Genomic DNA, 19007 nt, shown 5'->3' with positions numbered 1-19007 from the left:
CTCGGAAACTGACCAGATCATCGCCCCGCCAGGAAAAGGGGCTGGCCTGCGCCTCTCGGCACACACTTGACATTTTGTTCTCATCCAGGCTTCCCATGCTGACAGTTTCTGGATTAAATGTGCAAATAGAACACGGCCCCAAGGGGGTCTCTCTCCCTGCCTGCCCGAGGTCCAGGGCTGGGTGTGCACGTGTGCATGTGTGCATGCAGGCATGTGTCTGAGCCTGAACATGCACACACACGTGAGTGTGTCCACATGGGTACCTATGTGTGTATGTGTCCACACGCCCATCCGTGCACATATGTCTGTGCATGTGTGCCCGTGCATCCTCTTCTCCATAAGGCATCTGGGCTGGACACAAGTGTGTTTTTCAACCCCCGACTTCAACTACCTTGACCATGACCAAGTCTGGAAAACTCACCACCAGCTCACAGCTGCCCAGGACTTTTCTCAGCCCAACAGGGATTGGCTTCACCTAAAAATCTAAATGCAGTCCCCTCACAGCAAGTCTCCAGGCTGTGCTCTCTGCCTCCCATTGCCACCCTAGAGGGCACAAAGCTGTGCGGCCCAGAGGTCCAGAACGCACCTTCCCAAGTGGCCAGGAGTCAAGACTGCATATTTGGGGAGGAGACTATTGTTCCCAATTGCCAGGGTCCTAAAGACACCTGAAGGGAACATCCACTCCTCCTGAGACCAGCTGGAGCCGACCTTGGGGTTGAGAGCATCTCCCACAAGCTACTGAGGAGACTGCTGGCTGCCCCTGGCCCCAGGTACCCCAGTCATCCCACCAGGCATCCCGTTGGCCACAGTTTTATACCCGGGAGAAAGAAAATCTCGTGGGAAGAGCTGTCTAGGCCTGGCCCTGAACAGGTGGCTGGGATCCGAGGTGCTCAAGCCGCAGCTCCTGACCACGTGAGGCCGTACCGAGCCCTGTCCCCCAACCTGCAAAGTCATATGATGACACACTTCAATGGTGCACGGCCAGGGCCTCTGGTTTTCACTCTGTGTGACCTGGGAAGCCAAGAACATAATTAGAACTCATCTGAATGTAATGCCCTAGGGGGTTCCCCTGGCACCTGCCCAGCTCCCTCCCCAGGCTGCTGCCCAGCGTCAGAGAAGACCTCAGGCTACCTCCTTGTCCAGGGACACAGCGGGTGGACCCCACTGTGCAGTACCCCATGGCCAGTGGGCCCCACAGGGCAGATCCTATTATCCCCCAATGACTTCCCTGGCAGCCCCCTAGGAGCCCCACGTGCAGTGCCAGTGCCAGCTCCCCCACGCCTGCCTGCGCCCGGCCTGCTCAGCCCGTCCCGTTGTGTTGTGTCAGCTGCTGCCCTGCGCGTCAAGCGAGGCTCTCCAGCTGGCCAGGGTCAGATGTGAAAACAAGGACCTAACCCAACCCGGCCCGCCGGCTCCCCTGCACCAGAGACCCCCACCGAACGTGGCACTCACTGATGAGGCTCTTTCCAGCCCTCAGGCAGAACATAAAGGAAACACCTGTCCCCATGGCCGCACACTCTAATCCCACTAAACCCGAATGGAGAAGCCTGGGGGCCCCTGCAGCAGGCGCGCCCCCCACCAAGGTCTGACTTTTGTCCTGGACTATGGGGAAGGCGGGAGAGAAAACACGGGAACTGGCCTGGGAGAGCTGGAAAGTCGCGGCCGCCCTTCACCAGGGATGCAACTTCCAACCAGACCCCGGGCTGCAGAGAGCAGAGCACCATGGCGGTGTTGGGGCGTTGGGGGGAGGCCTCCAACAGCCTGGGCGCTTGAGGGTCCCCCTATCCCTTCCAGGGGCTGGGGGCTCCCGCTCCAGTAAGGCCCTTCCTTCCGACACAGAGCCCCTGCCCGGGCTGAGCCCCAACCCTGGCAGAGCCCGCAGGCGCCCTGCTCGGCCCCAACTCCGCCTGCCCCCGAACCCAGGCCGCTGGCTCTCTCATTACCAACCTGGAGCTGAATCATCACAATTTCTAAAAAGAGAAGAAAGAGAAGCGAGTGCGGTAGGGGGAGTTAGAGAGACCACCCAGACACCTGGCACTGGGGAGACAGACCTGGAGACCACGCGCGCCACACACGCCAGGCGCTGGGGGGTGGTGGGGAGTGCTAGCTGCCGGGCAGGCATCTGGCTGGGTTTGGCTTCCTGGTTCCTCCTGCCCCAGAGGGAGATGGGCCCATCCTAGCCCCACTTTCCTTCCCGCCAGCCTTTCCCAGGGGCTTCCAGGAAGGCGGGACGAGGGATGCTCCCTACGGCCGGCACAGCCATCGGCTTGGCTCCCAGGCTGCCGCGGTGGAGTCCGCACAGGGTCACATGCTTGTGGGGCCTCTCACCAGAGCTCCCGCAAAGATGTCAGGTATTGTCTAAGATGCCAGCGCCTGCCTAGCATAAGCCCGTTCCTCTAGCCACTCAATGCTCCAGAAAGATTGCACTCCTGTGGCTTGAAAACAGGGAAGACGATGGAATAAGCCAACAAGGCCCCACACTCTCCAGGCAGCAGCAGGTAGGAGCTTCTACCTGGCCATTATGGGGTCTTTCTGGGGCCCAAGAGGACTTGCCACCAGGCACAAGCCAGGCCCCCATCCCCTTTTTCTTCAGGGGGTGCACCTGGCGAAGATCTGGAGGAGGTGTTCTGATGGAGAAGCAATGGGGAACAGGAACCTTGCCCCCCAGAGGGACCACGGGCTGCCGATGGGACATCGTCCACTCATGCCTCGGCTGCCCCACCCCTGGCCGGAGCACCATGGGCTGAGAGTGCCTCTCTTGAAGCCCCAGGTTCCTCAAACCCAGGTGGGGCTCACTGCCTTCCCTCTACACAGCCTCCCTGGAGGAAAGACGCTGACTGGCGGTTCCCAGGTTCTGGCCCAGGGGTGTCAACCCCATTCTCACAAATCACTTGGACAGAATCAGGTTACGTGTTTTTGGAGAAGGTTTAAAAAATCTTGCAGTTTCCTCTACCTCCTGCCCCAGGCCCCTCACCGCCCCCCACCCCACCCCATCTTGTTCTGAACAAACTTGATATATATGACAATTCTGGCCTGCAAAAGATAACGTGAGGCCCGTGTGTGGGCTGCACAGAGGAAGTCTTTGTTACAGAAAACGATTCACCGTAGGGCCCCTCCACACACAAGGCCCCGTATACTCGGGGAAGTTTCCGGTTCCAGCCCAGGATTCCTGTATACTCGGGGAAGTTTCCGGTTCCAGCCCAGGATTCCTGTGTACTCGGGGAACATTCCGGTTCCAGCCCAGGATTCCCACCTTCACGACTCTCCCGCAAGCAGATTTTGCATGAAGGAATGTCAGCTGTCCTCCTCCCAAGCAGCTGCCTTCAGACAGGAACGCAGCCAATCCAAACCCTGTCAACCGCGGTCCTGGGACAGGGGACCTGGCTGGGGCATAAACGATGTCCATTGTGGTAGAGACGGCCTGCCTGCTGCCTCTGCCCTGAGCCCCACAGAGGGGCCTGTGAGCCCTCCAACTCGTCCACACAACATCCCTGGGGCCAGGGGACTGTCCCTAAGCCTCCATGTCCACCACTCTTCCCTGCCCAAGAGAGAGACCACGAAGGGAAGGCTGGGCAGCGCTGTTCCAGGTCAAAGAAGTCGAAACCATGTGACAGCCACGTGCAATGAGAAAAAACCAGGCACACTCACTGGGACCAGTGACGAGCCTTAAATGCAGGCTGTGAACTGGACAGCGGTGTCCTGAGAGTCAGACACCCTGGCTAAGTTGAAGGTCCTCATTCCAGAGGATATACACGGGCTTTATAGGGAGAAAGGGTTACATTGCCTCCAACTTACTCTCAAATGACTCAGGATAAAAACAAAGCAGGCTGGGTGCAGTGGCTCACGCCTATAATCTCAGCAGTTTGGGTTGGCTGAGGCGGGAGGATTGTTTGAGCTCAGGAGTTCAAGACCAGCTTAGGTAACATGGCAAAACCCCATCTCTACAGAAAATACAAAAATTAGCTGGGCGTGGTGGCATGCACCCACAGTCCCAGCTGCTCAGGAGGCTGAAGTGGGAACACTTGAGCCCGGGAGGCCTAGGCTGCAGTGAGCCGTGAGTATGCCGCTACTCTCCAACCTGGGCAATACAGCAAGACCCTATCTCTCTCAAAAAATAAAAATAAAAATAAAAAACCAACAACAAAAAACCCCACAAAACCCATATAGGTTTTTGCATATAGAGAGAAACGTGCGGAGCAAATGGCAGAAGATGAAAGCCACTGCTGACCTGGCAGAGGGTGCCTGGGAGCTGCTCGTCCTGACAAGCCTGAGATTAAATCAAAATTCAGACACCCAGGAAGAAAGACACAGACTGTGGAACCAAAAGGCCCTGCGCCAACCTGGGCACTGTACAAACATGGGGCACGGTGGGCTGGCCCGGGGCACACACTCTCCCACTTCTATTTTCCCAGAAAATAAAACTGTTACTAATTCGAATGCAAGTTTAAATGCCCCTAGCAACTGCTCTTTCCAAAATTATCCTGCTAAATAAATAGCATGGCAAACCTTTCCTGGAAGATCAGACAGTAGGAGTCTTAGGCCCTGTGGGCTGCATGGTCTCCATGGCAGGACTCAAATCTGCCACGGCACAAAGCAGCCAGAGGCATTAGGCCCTCAAGTATGTGGCGCTGTGTGCTAATAAAGCTTTATTTACACACACAGGGAGCCACCCTGTGGGCCATGGTTTGGAGACCCCCGGGTTGCCCTCAAATTCATATTATGAAGCCCTAATCCCCGGTACTTAGAGTAAGACCTTGTTTGGAAATGGGGTCCCTGCAGATATGATGAGTTAGGAGGGGGGTTACAGTGGAGTAGGATAGCCTCCAATCCAGTAAGACTGGTGTCCTTACATAGAGGAGAAATTTGGCTCCAGACTCACACGCAGGGAGGATGCCCTGTGAGGTAAAGGGAGGGACTGGGTGGGATTGAGGTACTACATCTAGAAGACAGTTGCTAGCCACCCTCAGAAGCTGGGAGGGGCCTCAGAAGAACCAGCCCTGCCCACACCTGGGTCTCGGCCCTCCATCGTCCAGAGCTGTGAGAGGGCGACCTCCACGGTTTAAGCCACCCAGCCTGGGGTCCCCCATCACACAGCCCAGATCGACTCTCGCAACCCACGTGGCTGGAGATAGGCCCAGCGGTCCCTTAGGAGGCTGGGAGGGAGAGCCACGCCCTGTGTCCGGTTTTGAAGCACAGCCTGAAAGCCACTGCTGTGGCCCAAACCAGCTCTGTTGGGTTCCAGACCTGCCTGAGAGAGGGAGGTCCCAAGAAGCTGTAGCGGGTGGCCTCAAAATCACATTGTACCCTCCCGACCCTCAGTGTCTCGCTGGGAGGGCTCAGCATGTCTCCCCAGGTCCTGTGCCCCCACAGGCCAGGCAACTGCTGAGTCCTGCCAGCCACCCTGTGGGGCAGGGCAGCGCCAGCCTCCACTCTAACAAGGCACTCGGGGCACCCACCCCAGCCTCCCTTCCTTCCATAACTCTCGGGGGTTGAGCAATGGTGCACGAGAGACTCCTGTAAGAGCCGCAGGCAGTGCGGATGGTGTGTTTATCACCAAGTACAGGAAGCCTGGTGGGGCCGGAGTCTCTGCTGCAGCCTGGCACAGCAGGAAATTTCTAGAATCCCTTAACACCGTGGAGCCGCGGCCCAGCTGAACGCCCCTGCTGCCCTGCCCTGAGCCTGAGCTCCTGTCACAGGCAGGGAGCGGGCCAGCCTTCCTTCAGCAGCCCCCGTCGCCGTGTGGCCTGTGCATGGGGCTGGGTGGCTGGGGACAGCAGTGGGTGTGCTAGGCAGAGCATGTGGCCAGTGAGGCTGGACCAAGGCTGTCCCGGGGAAGCAGAACCACCGGGTCTTCATGCCATGCCCCATGGAACTCAGGCTCTGAGACTGTGGCTTCAGCAGTGCCCCTGCCCCCCAGCTGTACATCCCACACCCCGAAGCAGAACACTCGAGGCAGGGTGCCCATCACAAGCACAGGCTGCCTCCGGGGAGCAGCAACGCCGGGGTTCCTCTCCTAAACAGCCTTCAAAGCAAGGCTGATCCTACACCCAGCAAAGCGGCCTCAGAAAGGAGCATTTTGATGGATTCCCAGAGGCAGGGGGCCTGGTCCCGGGTCTTCAGGGGGTACCAGTCACCTGACCGCCCTTTCTCAGGTGCAGAGTGGGTGACAGAGATGCTTTTAGGAAGCTCTACAGCCAGTACATGAGACAGACGCTACAGGGCTCTGAAAGGCAGTGAGTGGGTTGCACAGGGCTCCCCAGGACCAGGAGCTCCTGGTGGATGGGGATTTCAACAGCTTCAGTGTCACTAAAGGGGAAGGCAGGAGGGACTTGTATCTGGTGGTCCTCAGTGATCAACACTGGCCTCTGGAGAGCCAGCCAAGTCAATTCTCCTGTCCCCACAGGGCAGTGGCTTCAAGTTCCGCTTGGTGGATTCTGAGCCTTTGTTCTTGGAACTCTTGCCGGGACATCAGGGGTCGACCCTGACCCAGGAGGAGCCCTGGCAGCTGAAGCTCAGCCCACCTGGGTGTTCCCAACTGCCCCAGACAGACACTTGGGCCTACCCTGCTCCACCTGCCTCTGGTCCACTTTCACCTTTGCTACCTTTACCTGCCCAAAGCCTGCAGGCCAGTGTCCAGCGTCCTTTCACCCTGAACAGGCCCCAAGAGCCTGTCTCCCTGGGGTGGGCTCCAGGCAGGGTCTCAGGACAGATGAGTGAGAAGTTTCTCCGACAGGCTCGCAGGGCAGTGACCTCAAGTGTGGCTGGGCAGAGCTGCAGGCCGCACCATGCCCTGGGGGGCTGTGCAGATGGAGGGCCCACATCTGTCAAGTCCTCTGGGCCTAGCTCCAGGGGCTCAGCGCAGACAGGAACCAGGGCTCCGGCCCGCACATACACAGGGCTCTGCAGTGAGGATCCCAGGGGTGCAGAATCTCAGTCCAGCTCTGCCTTTCATGAGCCCATAGTCTGCTTGCACATAGATCCTGGCACACAGTAGGTGCTTAATAAAGATTTGCTGGCTGAACAAATGCAGGCGGAAACAACCCTGCCAGGGAGATGACGACTGCGTTCTGAAGCCTCACAGTGGCCTGGGTGGTAGGGATCGGTCTTGACTGGGTAGCTCCCGAGTGACAGGGACAAAAAGGCAAGTGAGCCCACAGCCCCACAGAGGGACACGACTCTTCCCAGAGTACCCTGCAGCCCTGAGGAGGGAGTGGGTACCCCCGTCCCTGGGCAACCAGTCTAGTGGGGAGTCGCCCCTGAAGCAAGCGTGCAGGACGGGGCTTCGTCAGACCCATAGGAGCTCACCAGGCAGGGCGAGGCAGGCAGGGAGGAAGAGAACCCTCAGCGGGCGGCAGCTGCAGAGGGAATCAGACCTCGGGGTGGGTTGAGGAAAACCCTGAGTCACCCTCTGGTTCCCCAACCCGGGCAAAGGTGCCTTTGCCTCTGCGTCTTTTCCCGGCAGCGGCAGAAATGGTGCTGCGGGAAACCGCCCGAGGCCGTGCGCAGAGCAGGCTCCTCATCAGAGCAGCTGCGGGTCCCAGGTGGAAAACACCAGGTGAGGACCTGCGGGCCTGCGGGCGCCCTGAGCAAGTGGAGGCCAGGGCGCTGAGGACAGGACCCGACCTTGTTCCACAGAGAGGGAGCCGCCCAGGGCCGTCACGGAGGCCCAGAGACTCCCTACAGGGTCTCACTTTGCTGCTGGGAGGGAAACTGAGGACTTGCTCTGTGCTGGGAGGGAAACTGAGGCCTTGCTGTGTGCTGAAGGGGCAGCAGAAACCCAGGCAGTGGAGGCTCCAGCTGGCGGGAGGGGTGGGCCACCGGGCGGGGCGGAGGCAGCCTCAGCAGAGGGGAGGAAGCCGCAGCGATGACCTCATCCCCTAGGCCTCCGGGGCCGCAGCTCACGGGGTTTTTTAACCACAGGCATTGCAGGACAATTCCCTGGTATGTTCACCACCAAAGGCGCGGACTAGCCGTGTTTGTGTTGTGCTTTTGAGTGCCTCTCTCTTTGTGTGGGGTTTGACAAAAGCTGTGATCCTGGAGACAAAAGCCAGGCCCTCACCTGGGCCAGGGCAGGGTCTCTTATTGCAGAGAGCAGGGGCCAGTTTCTGGCAGCAGCCGGCCTCGGCAAGAAACAGGAGAGCCACCCAAACCGGGAACTCCTTCCCAGGCAAGAACACGCAAAGCACACACACGTCAGACACACGTGTGCACACACACCCCAGGCATATGTGTACGCATGTGCGCACGGAGCTACCTACAGGCGCACACACGTACACTGAGTGCACACGTGCACACGTGTGCCACTTCCACAGACATGGGCACACAGACGTGCACATGCATGTACGTACACACGTGCACACACAGCCCCCTCTGAATTCAGAAACCAGGCTGGGGCCCTCTTTGCAGCCCAGGAAGTGGCTCTCCTCCCTGGGAGGCCTTGAGGAAATCTCCCTGCCCAGCAGATTTCCGACGTGGTGTTCACGTGCTGTTCACGGTGCCGGCCGGACCCCCGCCGAGACCAGATTCCTCCCGAAATGGCTTTTTCAGGCCCACCGCATATCCCTGGTTCAGCAGAATGCCTAATCCCTCCGAGGCCGCGCTGGGGTTTCCTTAGCAGTGCTGAGATAACAGCTTTCTGGCACTGCAAAGCTGGGCGTACGCAAAGAAACGAGAAAACAGGGGCTCCCTGGGAACACACCGCTTTGATCAACTCTTTCCCCAACATTTAAACATCGTGCTCTCGGAATCCCTCATGCGGGTCCTGCACCCGCCCGGCCCCTCCTGGGTTCCCCAAGGCTGTGGTTTGGGCTCCCCGCGCTCAGCACTCCTTGGCGGGTGCCAGCAGCTCCTGAGTTGCATGTAGCACGAGCGCCCTCTGGCGTCTACAGGCGTTCCCGCCGCCTGGCCCCAAGGGCTGCAAACACCTTTGCTTCTCCTACCTCCCCCAAGCGCCCCCAGCCGTCCTTCCTGCAACCCTGCACAGCCTCCCTCTGCTGGAATCAAGAACCCAACAGCCGTCCTCACTCCTCCAGGCCTGAAGCCTCGGGAACCTGCCGTCAGGCCCTTCCCCAGGAAGTCCCCGACTTCTGCCTGTGCTCTGATCCCCACAGCCCTGTGCCTGCTGTCCGCTGGAAGCTGTGAGCCCTGGGAGGGGTCCCTGCCTGCCCCGCCAGCACCAGCTTACCTCCTTCTCATTGTGCCCCTCCCACCTGAGCGCCCCCTCCTCCAAGCAAGTGGTCACTGTCTCCCCACCCAGAGCCCACGCCTCAGTCTCGGCCCTGCCTTTGATGTGCCTGTACATCCGCCTCTCAAGGCCGGGCCCACGGCTGCCTCACTCTCTGCTGTGTCCCCAACGTGCCCTCACCATGGCCATGACTGAGTGACAGCTGGACCCTCAAATCCCCTTGAAGGATTTGTCCCCACGTGGCCAGTGCTTCGAGAGACTGCTGGGAAGTGTGGCAAGGCGAGTGGGAGGGTGTCTCCATCACGCAGGGGCAGCTGAAGCCGGGAGCACATACCAAGCTGGGGCGTCCTCGTTGGGCAACTCCGGCCTATGGACTTCATGCAGGGAGGGACATGCACGGCCAGGAAGCGCCATGCGGAGCCTGTGGGGTTAGCGCGGCCACGGGGTCCCACCCTCAGGGAGTGTGGAATGGCCTGAGGCAGACAGATGCTTGTGAGCCTCCCAGAGTCCCACCAACCCAGAAGAGGGCAGGTCGGCGGGGATGGTGTGCAGGATAGTGCCAAGCAGAGGCCTGAAACCTGACAAGAGGCTGAGTGCTGACACTCCTGAGGACAGCCAGGTCCGGGGCAGAGGGCATGCAAAGGCCCTGGGAGAGCCAGAAATGTCCAAGGCTTGGCCTGAAGTGAGTGAGCCCAGGCTGAGGGAGGTAGGGTGGGGAGTGTTACGGGTGATAGGCCTGAACGTGGCACCTTGGGGAATGTAGCCTAAATGTCACAGGGAGCTTCTGGAATGATCAGGTTTTTGTCTTAGAAAGTCCTCCCCAGCTGCTGTTTGCAGGGTTGCCTGGTGAGATGCGAGGTGTGGCAGGGAGGCAGCTGGCGTGACAGAAGAAGGGACAAGGGAGGCGGCCAGGGTCTCTGCCTTCCAAGCAGTAGAAAAGGCAGAGTGGACTGCAAGGGGGACTACAGCAGAAAGGGGGCTCTCTGCTTGGGGCTGCGGGCTGCTTCTCTGCCATGCCACCCCAGAGGAGAGGGAGCTGCAGGGCAGTGAAAGGCCTGGTTCCTGCTGACCAGGGGTTTGTGGCCACAGTTCAGCAAATAGCCACCAGGTGGCGCATAGACCCCAGGGATGCGCAGACAGTGGGCAGGGCTGCGGGGATGAGGACCATCTTGGAGGCTTCCCTGGGGGCACGGCTCAGCACTGTGTAGGGTCTGCCCTCCTGCCTGGGCAGGGCTGCATCCTAGGGAGCAACCCTACCTGGTCTGCTCCATGCCCCTGTCCCCTGCCTGGTTTAGATGCCGCATGGGGGCCCTGGGGTGCTGCTGGTGATTCTAGGGCTGCAGACGAGCACATGAAGCCCAGGGCACGTCTAATTCTTGAGCTGCAGATGGGCACGTGGAGCCCAGGGCACGTCTAATTCTCGAGCTGTAGACGGGCATGTGGAGCCCAAGGCACGTCTGAAGGTCCCTACAGGTCGGGCCTGGGGGCAGGCTTCTCCAGGCTTCACCCTCCCAGCTGCCTGGGAGATAACCACCTAGGAAGTCGGGACCTGAACTTGGACGCTGTGGTGCTGACAGACAGCCCTGGCTGGGCAGGGGCACCTGGGTGGGCTCATGTTAGCACTGGGGCTCCATTTAAAACCAAGCAAGTCCCAGGCCACCTGGGGGGTAAGGGGCTAACCACCTAGATCCAAGTTAGTACATGAGGGACAGGACAGGCAGGATCTCACGTCTCACACACAACATAGGCATGAACACACATACATACACATAGGTACACACACAGCAACACATATCTATACATAAATACGCATAACACAGCCATGCATAAACATACAATACGTGCTCACAGGCGCCACAGTACAATGTGCCTATATGTGGCCATGTTCACACATATGTACATGCTCAGATGCACACGTGCACACATGTACACATATTGAAACAGAGCCAAACATGTATGAAAGTCCCCACGTGCTCATGTGTATGCACACTTACATAATACTCAGATACAGATGCACACTTAAGCACACAGCTTACCCATAAACACGCACATGCGTGTACACACAGCCACACGTGTACACATTCCCGTGCATGTGGGCACTCACATACACACATGTACGCACACCTGCAGAGGTACAAAGGGCCTCACACGGAGACCCTCCAGGGGAATGTTTGGCAGCGCGGCTCTCACAGCCTGGGAACCACTGGCATCCTTGGCCCCAGGCCCTCCAGGGACAACTACCAGGTCAGGGACCCCCCACAGACCCGCCCCACGGCAGAACCAGCAAAGGACATGCCGTGCCCACTCCTGCAGTTGAGCCAACCCTGTCAGTTGGCCGGGGCAGAACGTCCTCCTGCTAGACACAGCCAGAGACTTGGCTGGGTGCTCACCTGACAGCCAGGTCTGTGGTGGGTGAGGACTTGGGGATCCTGGACAGGTACCTTGGGGACCCCATAAAACATGAGGCCCATGCTGCCAAGGCTGTTGGACATCGCCCTGTACGGGAAGGACGGCCTCACCCCAACCAAGATGGCACCACAAGACGACACACACACCCCACTTCACAGGCGCAGTGCAAAAGTCTGAACAAAGTATGAGAGTACAATGTGATAGGACATGAAACTCACATGCCAGGACCAAGGGGGTTTGTTCCAGGAAGGCAAGGCGGGCCCCTCACCGACAGGAGCACCTCACAGAAGCAGGAAAGACCCCTGACCAGAATCCAAATGGTCACCGTAAAACCACGCCAGGCATCGGACCTGAAGGACCCTTCCTGAGCACAGGAGGTGCACACCCTCCGCCCAGCAGCCGGCCCGCCCACGGAAGCCAGGAGGGCCCAGCTGGCCACAGGTACCACCCCCAGCTCTAGACAGACCCAAGCAGCAATCTGCCCTCCTGGCAGGCATCTCTTATCTGGAAACACAAAAGATGCAAAGGACAGAGGGAAAAACTTCTACGACCACAGTCATGAGAAGTAGCGGGGCCACGGGCTGTAGCAGAAATTAACAGCTTTCGCAGACGCCAGAAAAGTGCCTGGAAGACATGATAGACTAGAAACTCCCTATGTCATGGCAACAATAACAACTTAATCTCATCAATATTATTATTATCAGGAATAGACTTAAAAACTGCCTGAAATCTACATAACGAAACCATAAAACGCTGCCCATAAACATACACGCCACGCTCCTGGAGACCACCGAGATGTCAGTCTCCCCCAATTCATTCACCCACTGCCTTCGAGTTTCTTCCCAGGGCTGGATAAGGTGATGACAACATTCACTGGGAAAAGCAAGGCTGCAAGCACCACTAGGAAACCCCCGAAAAAGAAATCCCTGCCGAGGCACAAAGTGGCCTCATGAAATTGACTTTAGTACCGTGACCACCAAGTCGGTAGGGCCTTGGTAAAGGAAAAGTCCAGCAGACCAGTGGGACAGAATAGAAAAACCCCAAAGCAGACCCTTCCTACTGCCTCTGGACATCTGGTTTACAGAGAAGATGGCCCCTCCAGTCAGGCAGGACAGAGGGACTGTGGAAAACATGGCGCTGGGAGAACTGGGAAGATGAGGGAAGAGTGACAGCAGGCCTGTGCCTCACACCACTTAACCAGGAAACTCCCAGCCACCACGGAGCACACACAGTTAACCTGGTCAGGGCTGGAGGAAACCACAGGTGAATTCTTCCAGCTATGGCTCAAGGTCCAGAAGCAACAAAGGAAAGGTAAAACGGACTCCCTAGAAATGAGACGGACACCACCACCGAGGCCATCGCGAGAGGACTCTGGACCCCAGAGGGACAGGGTCCTCTGGCCAGGAAGACACGGCGCCAAAAAGCAGCATGAAACCAGATCTGCCTGTGCATGCTGGGAGCTGAGTCGTGACTCTCTCTTCCTTTGCAGATACTGGAAATATTCCATGACAAGACAGGAAAACACAAAAGCCCAGCCACGGAGAGGTGCTGGACCCAGTCCTGCCGGAGTCCTGCTGCCCACGGCCCACATTCAGGTGGCTTCCGTGGGGACCCTGTGGGCTCCAGACACAGCTGGCCCTCTGCACCCCACCTTCCTGGCAGCCTCACGGCCAGATCAACTTTGGGGTTTCCCACCAGGCTATGAGCCTGCCCTGCCCTGCTCTCAGCACCTGCCCGGCAGAAATGGCAGACACCACTCAGGCCGATGGAAGGGACCATCCAGGTGTCTGGGGTTGGGGCTGCTGCTGGGACACCAGCAGGGCCCATGTGCCAGCCATAACCCAGGAGCAGTCACCCAGACCCCAGGGACACTGTGCACGAAGGCTTGGGCAGGCCTTTTCTGGCCACAACACCAGCTCTACCCTACCTCCTCCTTCCTTCCTTCCAGCCCAGCTTGGAAGCCCCTCCTCCAGGAAGCCCTTTCAGACCACCAGCTCCAGGGTCCTCTCAGTCCTTGGTACCCCTCGCCTGTGGCACATACATCCTGAGCCACTTGGCAAGTGTGGGGGCTGGGGAGGTGCCCCTTGTATCAGGGCAGGGCCAATGTGTGGGCAAGGGGCTGGGAGCGGCTCTGCCCCACCTTATGGGGTCTAGTGCCAGGGAGATGCCAGCCTCCAGGGCAGCCATGACATCCAGCCACACCCTCAGACGCTACATACCATCCAGAAGAGAGTCCCCGTGGCCAGGGCGGCATACTGCTCGATGGTAGACAGCACGCTGAAGATGAGGCAGACCAGGACGATGAGGAAGCTGCAAGACAGGGACACGGCAGTCAGCATCGCGGCCTCCACCCATCCCACAGATGCACCCGGGGAGTGGAGGGGCCCCGGCCTCAGCCCCGCCCCCGGGTAGGAACAGACAGTGCTTCGAAAACCCAGTCGTCCATTAGCTGGTGAGCACACACTCGAGGTAGGTCCGCACGAGGGATGCTGTCCCGCCGCGGGAAGGGACGAAGCACCAACACGTGCCACCACGTGGATGGGTCCTAGAAATGTGGCGCCAAGGCCAGACACAGACAGGTGACCACCTGCTGACCACCTGCAATGTGGCTACGCCCTGGACAGCCACCCTGGCGTGGCTGCCCCAGGGCGGGGCTGCTACGGGCACGGGGTTTTCTTTTGGGGTAATTAAATGTTCTGGATGCGGATGGTGGTGATGGCTACACAACTCTGAACGTCCTAGAGCCACTTAGGGCCCTAGAGCCATAAGTGAACTGTGGCGTGCAATTACGTCTCTGCAAAGCTGATTTTACAAATCACTTCCAGAGAGCAGTCAACGGCCCCCTGTCCAGGAGTTCAGGGCCCAGGGCAGGGGTGCTGGTGGTCACAGCACAGAAGCCAGCCTGCCAGGTGGGGGTCCTGACACCTGCACCAAGCATCTGCTTCCCAGAGGAGCCTCCAGGCTGCAGGCTGTGGGCCGCTCTCCTCCAGTTTCACTTCCTCCTCTCCAAGGCCCTGAGGCCGAGCCACAAAACTCATGAAAGGGAAGACGCACAGAGCCCCACCCTGGGGCCAACATTCTGGGCCTGTGGGCAAGCAGAGAAAAGACGGGCCGCCTTCTCTGATCGCCGGAACCATAAAGATAAGGAGCTGCTGCCACTGCAAACATACCCTCCAGGACCCGCCCGGCCTTCCTCCTGCCTCTAGGGGGATTCCCGCGGGCTCCAGAGACTCCAAGGACCCCCATGGATCCTCAGCGACCGGAGAGCCAGGAAGTGGCCACACGGCCCCCAGGGCCAGGGGAGACACAAACAGAGAAAGCCACACACAGACCCTGGGGGCCCCGGCATAGATCCTCTGCCCGGCATAGGGTGCCCCAGGCTCCCTCCGCTGCCTGAGATCCTGCCATCCCGAGTGGCTTCTAACCCATCCCAGGACAGCCAGAAGGCCCCCTGCATTGCCTCTCACCCAGCCTCCTGAAGTCAGCCCCACCCAGAACCCATCCTCTTCCACCTGTCCATATGTGGACAGCCCAGCCCACCCTCCCCAGGCCCCCAGAGCCCACAACAAACAGGCTACCTCCCAGCACAGCCTGCCTCGGCTCATCCTCCTGCTGCACGGAGGTTTCTGGGGAAGGTGGGGCTCTGGCCCCCCACCCCCTTCCCCAAGCTCCTGTGGACAGGGCAATCCTTTCCTGGCCTCTGGCAGACCTACCCAAAGGCCCTTGAGGGCTCACTCAGCCAACGACCCTGCTCAGGCCCCCTCCCTGGGTTCCTCCCTCCCCACAGCCATAGTCCCGCTGCTGGGACTGGGGCCAAAACCTGCAGCTACCATTTCCTCAGCCACCTGCCTCACCGACACCCCATCCCTGCCACACTGGTCAGCTCTACCTGCAGAGCCGAATCCAGCCAGCCCCTGTCTGCACGCTGCCCATCCATCCTCATCTCCCTCTGACCACGGGGCCCCCAGCCCACACACCCAGCCAGTCAGTGAACCCTCCATGTCGTGCCCCAGTATTTACACCATGATGGCCCCAGATCACCCCAGCTCCTCCCGGCCCTTGTTGCCGGTCCTGACTGTGCCTGGCCCGGCCCACCTCAAGGCCCATGCACCTGCTGCTGCCCAGCCTAAAAGCCCAGCTTCAGGGTCCTGCCGGCGGGCCCTGTCTCATAGGCAGAGGCCAGCTCTGATGTCTGACCCTGGCCCCCACAACACCCCAACTGTGTCCTTTATACTCAAGTATCACCACTGGGACCAGAGTCTGTTGTCCACCCCCTAGACCATGAGCACCCCAAGAGTGGGGCTGCTGCAGTCCACCCCTAGGACGCAGCCTGGTGCACAGTAGGTGATCAGCCCCGTGGGACTTCCTTCATTTAATCTCTAAGCCCCAATGCTGCTGCTTCATCCCCACCACCATTACCCTTCCTCTGCTCCCTGAGGTTATGCCCCCACTGGGACATCAGACCCAAAGCACAAGTCTGATCAGCCATGTGGTTTCCAGGAGCACCTGGAAGGCTGGCATGCAGCCCTACCCTTCCTTGGGCCTCAGTCCCCCCGACTCCCACCTGCCCGAAGCTCTGGCTGCATAAGCTGCCTGGCATTTGCACGTGCGGTGCTTCCAGCCAGGGACCCTCTCTGCACCCCCACCATCCACACTGCTTTGGCTCTGAGGACTCTTCCTGGCCAGCTTGGACAGGATGTCCAGGCCCTGCCAGGCTCCCTCTGGGTGCTCCTACACTGACCATCCCTGCTCTCATCTGTCTCTGGGACCATAATCCGCACAGTGCTAGCACGGGGTGGATGCAGAGTAATTTGTTCAACAGACACAGCTGGAGCCTCCGGGCCAACCCTGTGGGGAGCCCTCCATAGGGCGAATCTGTGGATCTCACGGGGACACAAGCAAAGGTTGGTTGGAAGGGTGAGTGCCCATCTGCACTGGGCACCATTCCAGGCACCGGGAACGGGCTCAGACTGGCTCACCTTGCACACAGCATGCTGCCCACTGCCGGGGCAGGGTTCCCTCCAGGGGAAGAGCCTTTGCACCAAGCCGCAGACCCTGCAGCCTTCAAGGCTGGGCTGGGTCTCTGCCCCTTGCTGGTGCAACTGTTGGTTCTCTGCACCCCACCAGGGTTCCCTCCACCATGACTGCCACACTTAATCCTCCTGGACGTGTTTGTTTTGATTTGCAGTGAGCAGGGAAGTGAGATTAGACACAGCCTGGCTCAGCCACGAGGAAGCAGAGCAGGGCTGCCCGGGGCAGAATACGCCACCTGCCTGCTCCTCAGGCCCACGGCGTGCAGAGAGGGCCAGGGCACCATCTGCACATGGAGATGCAGTGCCCACTGGTGACCCAGGCAGCTCCCCTGCCTCAGTTTCCTCATCAACACAAAGAAGCAGCCCACAGGTGCTTCTTCCTAGGCTGTGGAGGGAAGTATCACCTGACGTCCAGCAGGGAGTCAGGAGCGAGCGTCGACTTCACACTGAGGCCTTGGATGAGCTCAGTGCCGTCTCCTGCAAAGATGTGGCAAAACCCACCACCCACCAGGGGCCCTGGGGAGGATCCACTAAATTGCTGTCTGTCCAGCAACAGGAAGTGCTCCTGGGGGCTGCAGGCCACTGCCCGGTACCCACGCCCCTGGCTCACTGATCACCGGCCCAGCCAGTGCTTTGCAGACAGTAACACAGACCCCTGCAAGACCCTACCAGACTGCGACATCACTGCCACACTATCATCAAACACATGCTACAGGTAGGGAAACTGAGGGTCCTAGGGCTTCTGAGGTCACAATTGGGGTAAACTGAGGAGGAGACACAGGACTGCAGCCTGGTTCCCCGACCTGGCATGGTTGGGGTCCCTGGAGGCTGGGCCCTGGGCCCCTTTGACTCTCGGTATGAGACGACTTGGCAGGCTCTGGTCTCGGTGCACGTGAGCAGGGATAGGGCTGCAGTGAGGGTGGCACAGCAGCTTTCCCGTCGCCGAGTTTGGCTTCCATCCTCCCGTCTCCTCCTCCAACTCAGATCCTTCTGCTTCTCTTAGAAGAACCCTCACAATCACAGTGAGGGCTCACCCGGGTAACCCAGGACAACCTCCCCTCTCACGAGCCATCCCTCAGTCACCCTGCAAAGCCCCTTTGGCCACACAGCCTAACTTGTTCACAGGACAAGGACACAGACACCTCAGGGGCCACCGTTCAGCCAAGCGACAGCCATGTCCGCGAGTCATGCACCCGCATCCACGCCACTGCCCCAGCCTCTCAGTGACCTGCACGGAAGGCGCTGCACTCTCCCCACTCTCAGATGAGCAAATGGAGGCCTAAGGAGGGAAGGGGGCCATGGGCAGGACCCAGATCTGCTGCCCTGCAGCCTCCAGGCCCAGGTTGAAAGCTTTCAACTTTCAAGAAAAAAAAAAAAAACTGTAAACTTCCTCCGAGGCAGAGGCGAGCGAACAGAATTGCCTGCAGCTTCTCTGCCCTTCACAGGGGCACCGTGATGGGTACCTGCGACGTGGAAGCTGAGATAATCCCACTTCACGGCCGCTCTTCTAAAAGACCACAGGCGACACTGCCTTCGGCATCTGCCATCACGGCTTTTCGATTCTTGTGCTGTTTGGGTGACAGCCGTCCATCATAGTGGCAGTTGGTGACCTCAGCCACAGCATAGAAAGCAGTGGTGGGGCCGGGTGCGGCGGCTCATGCCTGCAATCCCAGCACTTTGGGAGGCCAAGGCGGGAGGATTGCCTGAGGACAGGAGTTCGAGACCAGTCTGGCCAACATGGTGAAACCCCGTCTCTACTAAAAATACGAAAAAATTAGCTGGGCTTGGGTGGTGGTGCGCGCCTGTAATCCCAGCTACTCAGGAGACTGAGGCAGGGGGATTGCTTGAACCAGTGAGGTGGAGGTTACAGTGAGCTGAGATCGCGCCACTGCACTCCAGCCTGGGTGACAGAGCGAGACTCTATCTCAAAAAAAAAAAAAAAATTAAATTAAATTAAAAAAGAAAGCAGTGATGGATGCTGGTTAGCACCATGTGCAGGGTGGGCACTCACAGGCCGCGAGTGAGGGCTTGGAAACTTGGTGCAAACTGGCTGCAAACGCCACGCGCCTGGGCTTCATGGCACGGATTCCAGCTGCAGGGGCCTCTCCTGCCCGTGTCCTGTGCTCGGGAGACACAGTGGGCTCAGATGTGTGGAGTTACTGCAGCAGGAAGATTCTTGACTTGGCCTTGCGGGAGAATACAGGATGTGGCCAGGGAAGACTGCATGTGGGTGGTCCTGGACTAGCCCCCACAGAGTGTGCACCCAAGTGGGCGTCCACCCCAACCGCCTGGGCAGAGGTGCCTGGGAAAGTCCTGTGCGGTGGAATCGCGGCTGAGGCAGAAGACAGGGCTCCAGGCCCAGGGGTTGGAAGCCAGCAGGG

At 59.1% G+C, this 19007-nt stretch overlaps 1 protein-coding gene across 2 annotated transcripts in view; it reads right to left on the bottom strand.

The window, feature by feature from the left end:
* Positions 1 to 19007, bottom strand: part of KCNQ1 (potassium voltage-gated channel subfamily Q member 1) — a 405949-nt gene that overhangs the window by 309761 nt on the left and 77181 nt on the right. For both annotated transcript variants that reach the window (XM_054438695.2, XM_054438696.2), the window contains exon 2: positions 13813 to 13903. In XM_054438695.2, coding sequence (XP_054294670.1) covers positions 13813 to 13903 — 91 coding nt within the window. The remainder of the gene's footprint in view (positions 1 to 13812; positions 13904 to 19007) is intronic.

Source organism: Pongo pygmaeus, chromosome 9 (genome assembly GCF_028885625.2).
Source record: "Pongo pygmaeus isolate AG05252 chromosome 9, NHGRI_mPonPyg2-v2.0_pri, whole genome shotgun sequence".
Lineage (NCBI taxonomy): Eukaryota > Metazoa > Chordata > Mammalia > Primates > Hominidae > Pongo > Pongo pygmaeus.
Note: the sequence above shows the minus strand (reverse complement) of the source record. Positions and strands in the feature narration are given on the sequence as shown.